Below are 12,336 nucleotides of genomic sequence, written 5' to 3'. Positions count from 1 at the left end.
TACAACAAAATGCTATTCAGTTGTGAGAAAAATAAGGTTTTGCACTTAGGCAAGAAAAACCAAATACATAGGTGTAGAATCAGTCTGCTGGAGCTGCCAAAAAGGCCAATGCAACCCTGGACTGCATCAACAGAGGGATAATATCAAGATCATGTGATGTGCCAGTGCTGATTTATATGCTCTTGTGAGATCAGCTTGTAATATTGCATCCAATTTATATATATATATATATATATATATATATATATATATATATATATATATATATATATATATATATATATATATATATATATATATATATATATATATATATATATATATATATATATATATATATATATATAAATTTTTGAATAAACACAAACAGACAAAACACAAAAAAACCTCCACAAAACCATCTTCCATTACAAATTGTAGAAAGTGTGTTGATTGGTTACAAAAACTTCCATGCATCCCTTCCACAGTCATCACCTACAATTCATATCAAATCATATATTTTTTTTTTTCAAAAAGATATTTTTGATATTTTGATGTAATCTAGGAGTTTGGAGGGAGGGGGCGTCTGCCGCATTTGCAACTGCCAAAATTTGTAATTCCACCTACCCTTTTCCACATAAATGTTTTTAAAAAAACCATCAAATCATATATTTTAAATCAAATATATTTATATATATTACTATCATCATACCTCAACCTTCATTTGACTATAATTGTTTTTACATCCTTTTATATAAAATATTCCAGATTTAAAGCAAAACCACATAATAGCATTCCATTAGCTCTTCCCAATATCATCGAATAACATTACATCTTTATAACATGTTCTAAATAAAAATTGGTTAATAACAGAGTTTCTAAACCTCCTTTTGTAGTCACAATGCAATTTACATCAAATTTCCTCTTATCAAACCAATACATATATATGCATTATTATCATTATCAATCAATTATTTAACTGTATCCATTATCACTTCATTTCATACACAATGCTCTAAATTTAACTAAATTTGACCTACTTTTTTATTATACGCTTTCATTACATCAACCTGTGTCTATCCAGTAATAGTGCAGTCTTATGTCTCTTGCCATTTGTGGCATTAGTATTCTGCTTATTTCCTTAGTAAGTTTTGTATGGACTTCTCTTCACAACTTATTGCTTATTGCATATCTTGTATAAGCTCGAAACCCTCCATCTGCTTCTTCGATCAGCTTATCTTTGGTTATCACTAGTGCTTCTGACAAAATTTCTCTCCTTAGTTCCATCAATTCTTCTCTCTTTTCTTCTTCTATACTTTGAAATCTGGGGTAGAGCTCCAGTCCATCTATCTCTCCTTTCCATATTCCACTCTTTCCATTTCCAACCATGCTCAGTTCACTGTCAGTACCAACAATTTTCTTGTATCTTTGTTTATTTTTTCCTTCAGTTTTTAGAACTCTGACTTCCACTTTCTTCATTTGATGAACATCCTCAATTTTTCCATCAAATTTTACTGTTCTACGATCTATGTTCTCCAATCTCTTCTCAATTCTCTCTGTTACTTTTAATAATTTTGAATTTCAAACATAATCTTTTAAGGTTTCTTTTTCATGTTGCGCCATTCTTCCAACTTGTAAACACTGCTACTCTGGCATTCAAAACTTTTTATTAAATTTAAAGCAAGTTCATTTATAATCTTTCAAGACAAGGCTTTGTTTTCACTCCACTCCTGCTTCCAATAAATCTCCCAAAGAGCACCTGTATAACAAAACCCATGCTCTTACTATCACTCTCTGTAAACAAGCTGAGGAACCTTGAAATGCAAAGTCAAATGATAATATTTCCAAGCCTTCCAAGCCTCCAGCCTCCAAGTGGCAGTGTTACTTCCTTTCCCTCTGTTATTTTAGCCCTCTTTGTATTACTTTTATATCTTCTTTATATTCCAGGCTTAAAGAAAACAAAATTCTTAAATGGAGCAAAAAAAAAACCCCACCATCCAATCCAGCATTATAAAAATAAGGAAAAAGATTTTAATCCATAGGTAGAAAAAAAAAGTAGAAGAAAAACTAATCCGTTCAATTTAAAGAATAGGAAACATTTGCAAAAGTTCCATCCATAAAAGAAAATTTTAAAAAAGGATAACACACTGTCTAATGTAGCTTAATTTCGCTGCTTCTTTTTTTTTTGGGGGGGGGGGTTAGTCTCTTTTATAATAATAAGATTTCCTTACCAGATGGACACACTTCTCTTTCTGTTTTCCTCCCGTTCCGGAACTCTCCCAACTTCAGCAGCATCAATGGTTGTGCTTCTGTCGCCAGCAAGAAGAGATTCTCCTGGATCAATCAGGGACTTTGCAGTGTCCCTGAGATCATCAGGACATACTCTTCCCTGTCACTGTCTCTTCAGGATGGTTTAGATCCAAAAGGTTGGTCCAGCAGCAAAAGTATCGACTGTGATCTTGGGGCTTCAAGATCGCACGTTGTGTCGTTGCGACATCAGCTCCTCCCAATTTTTTCACCCTCTGCTTTTGGCATCCAGTTTTGATCACTACAAAAGAAAAAAAGATGTTGAGACCATAGGAAAAGTGCAGAGAAGAACAACAAAGATGATTAGGGGACTGGAGACTAAAATCTACGAAGAATAATTGCAAGAACTGGGAATGTCTACTCCAGTGATGGCTAACCTTTTTGTTGAGGCATGCCAAAAGCGGAGGGTGAAAAAAATTGCCCAATGCACAAACCGGAATTTCAGGAATGGACTTCTGTGTTGCCCATTGGGTCATTTTTCTCCCTCTGGAGACTTCAGGAGGCTTCAAAACAGTCCAATGCACAAACCAGAAGTCCGTTTCCGAAATTCTGGTTTGCACATTGGGCCATTTTTCGCCCTCTGGAGTCTTCAGGAGACTTCAAAACAACCCAACGTGCAAAGGAAGTTCGTTCTTGAAAAAACAAGGTTGAAAATCAGCTTGCCAGCGTGCCAGCGTGCACATGTGCACTGGAGCTGACAGGGCAATGCCTTGCGTGCCCTCAAAAATGGCTCTGCATGCCACATGTGGTACTCATGTCATAGGTTCACCATCACGGGTCTAGTCTAATAAAGAAAAGGACTAGGGGTGACATGATAGTAATCTTCAATATTTAAGGGGCTATCACAAAGAGGGGGTCAACCAATTCACCTGAAGTACCTGAAGGCAGGACAAGAAGTAACAGTTGAAAACTTATTAAAGAGAGATCCAACTTAAAACTAAAGAGAAATTTCCTGAGAGTGAAAATATTGGTGGAATGGCTTACCTTTAGAAGTTGTGGATGTTCCATCACTGAGGATTTTAAAGAAGAGTTTAGACAACCATTTGTTTGGAAGAGTATTGAGTCTCCTGCTTGAGCAAGAGGTTGTTCTATAAGTTCACATGGCCATATTAATCAATAACGCAGATGCAATGCTCAAAGCCATATTAAGTGCACTATGAGTCTTCAGAAACATAGAAAGTACTGGTGGTTTGGCTACAGCAATCATCTCTCTCTCCCCCTCCCCCTCCCCCTCCCCTTCCCCTACCTCTCTCTCAATCTCTTTTCTGCTGAAAAATATCTAGTCCCTATGGCTGCCCATATGCGAATAAAAGTAAACTGTCTCCTGAAATCTTACAAAGTAGAGCATTGAATTTAAAAAGATTTCCACCTTGGGCACAAACTTAGTGTTTGCTCCTTCCATACCTAGCAAAACCGACTACATTATTTCAATATAGTTTTTTACTACCACCTAAAAACTGAAATAAAAGTAGAAGAAAAATCATAAGAACAAAATATATCCTAGCCAAAATTATTCATAATCAGATAAATTATACTGAGCTTAATTGTCCTTTTCATGGGGTAAAATGTTGACCTTGTTCTGTTCGTGCAAACTTATTTGTGCATGCAGACTCCTTAAACCAGAAAAAAATTATCTGCGTAATCTATATAAAACGAGTTAGATTTTTTTCCTCACAAAGGGAATAAATTATTCAGGATCAAATTAATTCTCCTGGTGTTGCACAAACTAGCTATAGTATCAGGTAGTTGATTCTGCTTTTGCAGAAATTTTTAGCCAAAACACCCCTCCCATTGACTTATACTTATTTCATTTTGTATAAAATTTTAACTAGGAGTAAGGTGATAAAAATGTAAAATCTTTAAATATGTTTGTTGCATAGATGTTGAATTTAGGAATGAGTAGACTAGAAGAAAACAAATAAATAAAAGTTAAGAAAACAGGGAGTGGAAGAAGAAAGGAAGCTACAATTTCTTAGCATGTTTGCTATGGCTAGGGAGAGCTACAAAAAGAAATCGCATGACCGACATAGCCATCGTGGCTTTGTGTGTGTACTGCCCAAGAAACCAAGAAGGAGTTAATTCTAGCATAAAGTACTTCTTAGATAAAATGTAGAACATTTAGTTTGGTCATGGAAGATACAAAATGTTTCAACGAAGAAGAATATTGTAGCTCAGGGTTGAAACGAGGGCATCTTGGTGCTCTCTGAGCTTGGTTGTTTTCATGCTGATGCTTCATTATGCAAACTCAGTAACATCATCACTGCTAGTAGGGAGTGGGCTTTGCACTAAATTTATATTCCAGTGGATTGCCCTGTCAGTGTTAGTAGGAATGGTCTTGGTGGTTTTTTTGGTTGGATAGTTTACTATATTAGATTGTTTGGCTTGATTAGTGAGTGGTTTTTTTTGTTAACTTATGTTTCTAGTTTGGTACTAAACAACCTCTACATACTGTGCAAAAGAGAAAATCAGCAAACCCAAAAGGGAAAATAAAACCAAAATACCTCCCCACCAGCAATCAGCACCCAGATGTACATAGATCAACAGAAAGTTAACATCATGCTAACAATCAAGAAGTGAACAATACATTACATGCGAAATCAGTTTCGTAAGTTACCAGGCTAGAAATTAGGAGACTGTGAGTTCTAGTCCCACCTTAGCCATGCAAGTCAACTGGGTGAGCTTGGGTCAGTCACAATCTCACAGTCCCACCCTCAGCACAGGGTTGTTGTTGTAGGCACAATAGGAGGAGGAAAATGTGTTGGATACGTTTCCTACTTTGAGTTTTGTAAAAAATAACAAGAGTGGGAAACAAGCAAAATAAACAAACAAATAAATACTGTATTTTTTGGAGTATAAGAGGCTCAAGAGTATAAGAAACACATTAGTATTTGGGGAAGAAAGCGAGAAAAAAAATTCTGCCTCTGCCTCCTAGCATCCATCACTATTCATCTGGCTAGCATCCTTGCAGCAAACAGCCTGGTCAGCTTCAGCATATTATCGCAGACTGATTTAGCATGAACAACTGATTGGCAGTTGGATTGGCCTTCCAGAATACCACCAATCAGGTGTTCCAGACTGCGGGGATTGCCAGAACCCACAGCCACCTCCGCGTGTTAAATTTTTGGCCTCCACACACTCCATTTTAGACCTGTTCCAGGCTGCCATGATTGCCAGAGCCCATTGCCACTTACACACTGCACTTTTGGCCTCTGCGTGTTGCATTTTTGGCCTCTGCATGCCCTGTTTATGGCCTCCCCTCATCACATTTTTGGCTGGTTCCAGGTGGTAATCCCCGCAGCCTGGAATGGGTCTAAAATGGGTCCTGTAGAGGCCAAAAACATGGCGTGAGGAGATGGCAATGGGCTTTGGTGATCCCTGTAGCCTGGAATAACTGATTGGTGGTTTCCAGGAGGCCAATCCAACCGCCAATCAGCTGTTCATGCTAAAAGGGCAGGACTTCAGCAACATTTGGTATATAAGACGTACTGCAATTTTCACCCACTTTTTTGGAGTGTGTGTTAGGGTTAGGGTTCTATTCTAACTACATTCTAATTTTAATTTACATTATATTAGACCAGTCTTTTTTTTAAATTTCTGAAACAAGCAAAAATACTATACTCATGCAATCTATAGAAAGACTAAGGCAGGCAACAGTCCCCAACCTTTCTAGCTCCAGTAACCAGAAGAAAAATTGCCTTCCACAGACTAGGGGGAAGGAATGGATAGTTTTATGTACAACTTTGATCCCACACATGTGCTGATTAAGCTTTATATCCCTGCCCACAGCTTTTGTCGACTGGTTCCTAACAGTTCTAAGAATCTCATGATTCGCAGTATGGGAAACCCATGAAAAAAATCCATCTGAATTGTGACATCAATTATGTTTGCTTCATCCGAGTTAGAGAGAAAACATTTATTTGGCTGATGTACATGAAATGAAGAATGGAAAGGGGGAGATTCATCTTGTTCCAAATTGGATCAATTCTGCACACATTCTGTTCTGTTTCTATATCAGCCAAGCATTTTCCCCCTTCAAAATGTTCCTACTATTAACTTAGTTTTCTTAAATATCTCCTTCCAAATTCAGTGCAACATTAACAGCAATGAGAAAAAATACAATAGAACCAGGTCTACACAACAACGTTTAAACAATAATTAGAAAAATGCTATAATTATAAGTCACAAAACTAGGGTAAAATAGTTAAAAAAGAGATTCTGCCTTAATCAATTAAATAACTTAACTTGCAGAATTGAAGCTGAGAAATTTCAAGATTCTGCACTTACTACAGACATTAAAGATGACCTGCTGAAATTTGTGTAGCACTTGCTACTTTCCTCTTTCCCAGCTACATGGGGCTTGATTCCAGTGGTGCACCACGCAGCCAGAGCACCCTCTGCTGTGCATTAAGATGTCCAAGTTCTAATTTCAAGATCTTTTTCAATTATCTCTTTTGAAGGTGCCCTGTGAAAATCCAAAGGTTTTTTCTACATCCTTGCAAGTAGTGCCGTCACCTATAGAAGGGCATCTGGGTAGGAGCACCTAAGAACTCTGCATCGTTTTCTCTAACTTGTAAGGATTACATAAAAGCCATATAAATTGTAAACCAACAAGATGTTTCCATCCATCCCAGTTTCATTCATGAGGGTTATAGCTTTTATTTATTTAGCGGGGCAAATTTTTAAAAGGAGAAATGAATTGATGTGCAGATGGTTAGGAACAAATTTGTTGGAGAAATTGTAACATTGTTTTGCACACTGACAGTATGAAGATACAGTGATAAGTCGACCAATGATCTGTCTTGGCATGGCATTTCTATATTCCTAAAGCAACATGATAGGTCTGTTTTGAGTGCTCAACCTTGACATTTTCTAGAAAGATTAATGAATCATGATTATTTGCAAAGGGGACTCAAGCAGAGGTGGGTTCCTACCGATTCGGACCGGTTCCGCAAACACAACAACAAACCAAGATCCTGGACATAGACATAGCATAGAAACACTTTGTAGCAAATAGATGTCAGTTTCAGCATAACAATTAACACTTATTTATAAGCATAATCCTGCTTTGCTATTCTCAGAGATGAAAGTGAATTTCTCAATGTTAAGTTTTATTCAGACACATAGCAACAGGAATTCGTTCATAGTTTGTCTGGAATTCTGTTATATTTTCCCAGGACGCATTCTTCCTTCATCTATAAATTATTTCATAAAAGCTATTGCTCGTATTTTAGCACCATTGCCATCAATGGGCCGACTTTACTTCACATTCCCCCCACTGAGATCAATGTGAAAAAGTCCACAGAACTTCCTTTTCCTCTCTTAGGGTGAATATTTCTCTGCCTTCAAGCAAGCTTCACGACGGGAGGATGACATTGCCATTGTGACCTGCGGAATGAGAGTTCGGATTCAAGAGGGAACCAATCAAGTAGAAGAGATTAAGCTGAGTTATGGGGGAATGGCTCCCACAACAGTCATGGCTGTAAAAACCTGCCAGGAGCTGATTGGGAGGTAAATGAGTGAGACTCACATGCCGGGTGCAAAATTTTGCAACACTCTTAATTGGGATATCAAAGTTTGCGATGTTGTTATAATTTCAGCTTTAAGGAATATGTGGGGGGGCATATATGATTATTTGCTGAATTGTGGGGGTCGAATGTTTTCATTCTGGTTTTTTTATGACTTTGGGGAAAGATTAAGAACATTTGGCTTCATTGTCATTCTTTAATACAAATGCATTAATATTTGAAAATTGGCAATATAATGTGGACATACTTGGAAAGCTGCAAAGTGGGACAGCCTTATGGACTTATGATTTTAGAGAAGCCCCTCTTGACCTTGAGTGCAGCTTCAAGGAGACTTTCTTATTGGGATGGTGCAATTACATCTCTGATTATTTCTGCCTCACTCTGCAAAGAAAATAAGCAGAGTTTACATCACATCATCATGGTGACCATCTTGGCTTCTTTTCTGACCCTATCCTATGGACACCCATACTGTGGGGCCAGGAAAGGATCATTCTCGAAGATGAACTCCCAATATAGCTACAAGGCAGCCGAATTGGAATCCCTGGCTTAATATTTTTACTAAATTGACAAATAAAACAATGTTGTGTTAATTTATGGTTCATTTTTAATAGGGAGTGGAAAGAAGATCTCCTGCAGGAAGCTTGCCGTTTGCTGGCTGAGGAGATGAATCTTTCCCCTTCAGCCCCTGGTGGAATGGTGGATTTCCGTCGGACTCTCGTGCTCAGCTTTTTCTTTAAGTTCTACCTCACAGTGCTTCAGAAACGAAGTATAAAATTAAATGAGAATGTGAGTTCTTCTGTCTTCTTGATGGGATATAAGGGTTCAGCAGTTTCATATGGCTGTCTGCATGCACATTCCATGTGGCTATTGGTAACTTTTTACGTTTTGATTGTAATGTTCTTGTGCCCATTAAGAGGTGTATTAAAATACATTTACCTTTGCATAAGAGAAATTAAAAATTAAAAGCAGATTTTTCCTATATTTTTGCAGAATAATTTGAGTGATTTCGACCCTTGCGAGCATGCTAGTGCCACTGAATTATTTAAGAAGGACCCTGTTAGTAACGTCCAGTTTTTCCAAGTAAGTAAGAGCAAAACCAGTTGTGTTTTGCATTTGTTGTATTGCCTCCTTTCTCAGTTCTAGGAAATGTACTTGCCTGGGCATTAGACCTTACCTTGAACTAGCCCTTATTCTGATTTTTGCTCTTTGTTGTTGTCTTTAAATTAATTAATTACAGGAGATGTCTGTCCTAATAAGACCTGTTCCTTTCAGGTAGAAGGAATAGTCCTGTGTTTGAAATGCTAAATGCTGTTTCCCCAATCGCTTCATTGCAGCTAGTAGAATTTTAACTTTTTGAATGAAGCAATGTTTGTTGGGTTTTGATGCCAGAATTTAATCAGCAGTGAAAGTACACCTGTCTTTGCTTTTCTCATAGGAAGTGCCTAATGAGCAATCCATTGAAGATACAGTGGGACGACCCCTGATGCATTTGTCAGCTGCCAAGCAGGCGAGCGGAGAGGCAGTCTACTGTGATGACATCCCTTCTTACACAAATGAACTCTATCTAACACTGGTTACCAGCAGCAAAGCCCATGCTAAAGTTATGTAAGTCCTGTTTCCATGACATATACCATTATTTATTAAATGGTATAGGCCATAATTATTATGATGTGGATGTGGTCTTTTGTGGCTCTTACATTATAAAGGCCCCCAGGAAAGTCTATAGTCCACTTCCATTCATCAGTCCATATATGGACTGTAACTTGTTTGTTCCTCTGGAAGTTGTGTAATTCTTACAGCTGACAGCATGTTTGGAAAGTACAAACTATCAAGGTACATAAATTATTACAAGATCTGTAGTAATCTGCAGTTGTGTGTATACACAGTTGAGCTTTAGGATGTTGATCACCTTTTCTTGGAGAATTTTTGAGAACTGTATGTATAGGATGTAATTTCTAGATTCCCAATCTAGAAAAAACTCTTGGTTTTCCTTCTTTGAATCTTTTCTTCTTTCAGCAAAGGATATTGCAGACACAATGCTCAAAAGGAGGGCTGTTCAATGCAGATATTGATTTTAGAATTTTTTGTTTTAGAAATTAATGCAGTCAAAAATTGTAGTTGCAGACATACACCTAAATCTCCTGGGAATAATCTTACTGTGCTACTCTTTCATTTCAGCTCCATTGATATCACAGAGGCTCAAAATGTACCCGGATTTAGGTGTTTTGTCTCTGATCGGGATGTTCCAGGGAGTAACATTTCTGGGATTTTCAATGATGAAACCATCTTTGCAAAAGACATTGTATGTAACTATTGCTTTTCATCTACAAATTGTTCAATTAATCTCAAAGATACTAAAATGGAGCAATCAAGTCACTTGCATTATAGCTCAATTATCACTCCCCCCATGGTTCATTCCCTGATGTGTTCTATACATGTTATTCTCTTCACCTTGGCTTGAATTGGTGAGTGTTAGGTTGACAACTGGCAGATGTACCACCATCCCCCAAGAAAATAGTATCTGTATGTGTTCAGATACACAGTTAAATGTGTATGCCAGGTGGAGTGACATACTAAATTATGAGATGTCCCCACTCAAACATATGAACCCCTTAAAATGCTCTTTTAAGAAGTTGGTATAAATGAAGGGGCATCTCATAGATTTGGCAACAAATGCAGATTAATGTGTATGGGGAGGAATACTTTACATCAACACCAATTGAACATAGTTCTCACTAAATTCACTGGGATCAAATATAATCACATGCAATTGTCTGTTCTCTATAATTTCTTGTTCAGTTTCATGAGAAAGAACTTGCTTTTAAAACTTTTACAACAGAAGAATGTGATATTCTTGCTCCGATTTAGTTGCAAGGTGGCAAGGTATGTGTGGGAATATCCGGTGTTTCACTTTACAGTTTTCCCTTTCCCATTACTCTGATGTTCTTGACTATCCACAGTTCAGTGAAATTCCAAGGAAAAATATTGTGTGGGAACTTTAAGTACTATAGAAATCACCACTTCTAAAGGGAAGGTTTCCCCTGAAGAAAAGTGTAGGAATATGTCAATGGAGATTCTCAGTCATCCAGATCATGGTTGTCTGGGGGCCTCAATGACTCTCTAAAGGAATGTAAATGACCAGCTGTCTGCAATTAAATCCTTCCATTCCCCACCATCCAATCAGAACTGAAGAAGCTACTTAGATGAGAAACAAAACTTCTTCAAAAAAAAACAAAACAGAAACTCCAGTTGCCTCCTGAAAAAGCACCTTTCGAAAGTATAGGAATAGTTTTCTTCCTCTAGGGAAACTTGGAAAAATTGCCTGTTCAATTGCTCTGTTCACAAATTTAATTGACAATTTTGAAAATCCGTTTGTGCCCCAACTAGCTGTTGTCCAACAGTTTGTCTACATTCAGAATGTTTGTTTGTTAATGTAAAGATGGGGTTCAAAAATAAATATATCCAATTAATGTATTACTGAAAGTAAATCAGTTGAAATTTCCAAAGTTGCTGAATAAACTAAAGTATTTTCCCTCTCATAGGTGACATGTGTTGGGCACATTATTGGTGCAGTATTGGCAGATACACAGGAACATTCCCGAAGAGCTGCTAAAGCAGTGAAGGTCACATATGAAGAGCTTACACCAATTATCACTATCCAGGTGAGATACTGCAAGAAAGTGACATAGACCTTGATTTCAGAGTCCCGACTGAGTAAACTTAGTTCTTTCTTTATTTTTTTTAAGAGAGATGGATTGGAGAGTAACTTCTCTGGTTTCTGTGACTGTGGTTCTAAGATGGATGCGTGAAAATAGTCTGCACTTGTTTCTACACCTATTTGTTATGATCATTTTTTTAATGAATCAGGGCAATGGGCGACAGACTTGGTGCATGTAAAACCCCTTTTTTCTTTTGCAAACTAGTCCCAACTAAGAAATGGCCATGCAGACACTTCCTTTTACTTTTATAGTGTAAATTTTGAAGTTTGTAATTAGGGCTGAGCAAATATTTTTCCATTTAGAGTTGTATTCGCTTAGGGGTAATCATCATCAAGCCTCATGGTGGCACAGAAGTTAGAATGCCGTATTGCTGGCTAATTCTGATGACTACCAGGGGTTCAGTTCTCACCAGCTCAAGGTTGACTCAGCCTTCTATCCTTCTGAGGTTGTTAAAATGAGGGCCCAGATTGCTGGGGGCAATATGCTGACTCTGTAAAGCACTATGAAGTGGTATATAAATATAAGCGCTATTGCTATAGCTATCATTGGCTGTATAAACAAGGTGAAGAAATTAGTGATACCTAATCTCTGTCTCTTTGATATCCTCCTTTTCTACTTTCTACTCATTGCGATCCATCTCCCTGGACAGACTGCTTCTGAAATTGTTCTGAGGACCACATCAGGACCTCAGGTTTCAGATTTTTCAGCCTAGAAGAAATGGAAAGAAAGTTGTTGAAGCCAAAGCATAGTAGAGAATAGGGAATTCTAATGAAATAGATAATGACAGGTACTATCTGCCAATATTT

At 37.5% G+C, this 12,336-nt stretch overlaps 1 protein-coding gene across 1 annotated transcript in view; it reads left to right on the top strand.

Moving 5' to 3' along the window:
• The window catches only part of XDH (xanthine dehydrogenase), a 66,097-nt gene that overhangs the window by 28,746 nt on the left and 25,015 nt on the right, over positions 1 to 12,336 (top strand). The window contains exons 14-19 of the mRNA XM_081941646.1: positions 7,610 to 7,794; positions 8,423 to 8,597; positions 8,802 to 8,891; positions 9,247 to 9,416; positions 9,990 to 10,113; positions 11,354 to 11,473. Of these exons, the coding sequence (XP_081797772.1) occupies positions 7,610 to 7,794; positions 8,423 to 8,597; positions 8,802 to 8,891; positions 9,247 to 9,416; positions 9,990 to 10,113; positions 11,354 to 11,473 (864 nt within the window). The remainder of the gene's footprint in view (positions 1 to 7,609; positions 7,795 to 8,422; positions 8,598 to 8,801; positions 8,892 to 9,246; positions 9,417 to 9,989; positions 10,114 to 11,353; positions 11,474 to 12,336) is intronic.

This window comes from Natrix helvetica (assembly GCF_964273705.1).
Source record: "Natrix helvetica genome assembly, chromosome: 2".
Lineage (NCBI taxonomy): Eukaryota > Metazoa > Chordata > Lepidosauria > Squamata > Natricidae > Natrix > Natrix helvetica.
Note: the sequence above shows the minus strand (reverse complement) of the source record. Positions and strands in the feature narration are given on the sequence as shown.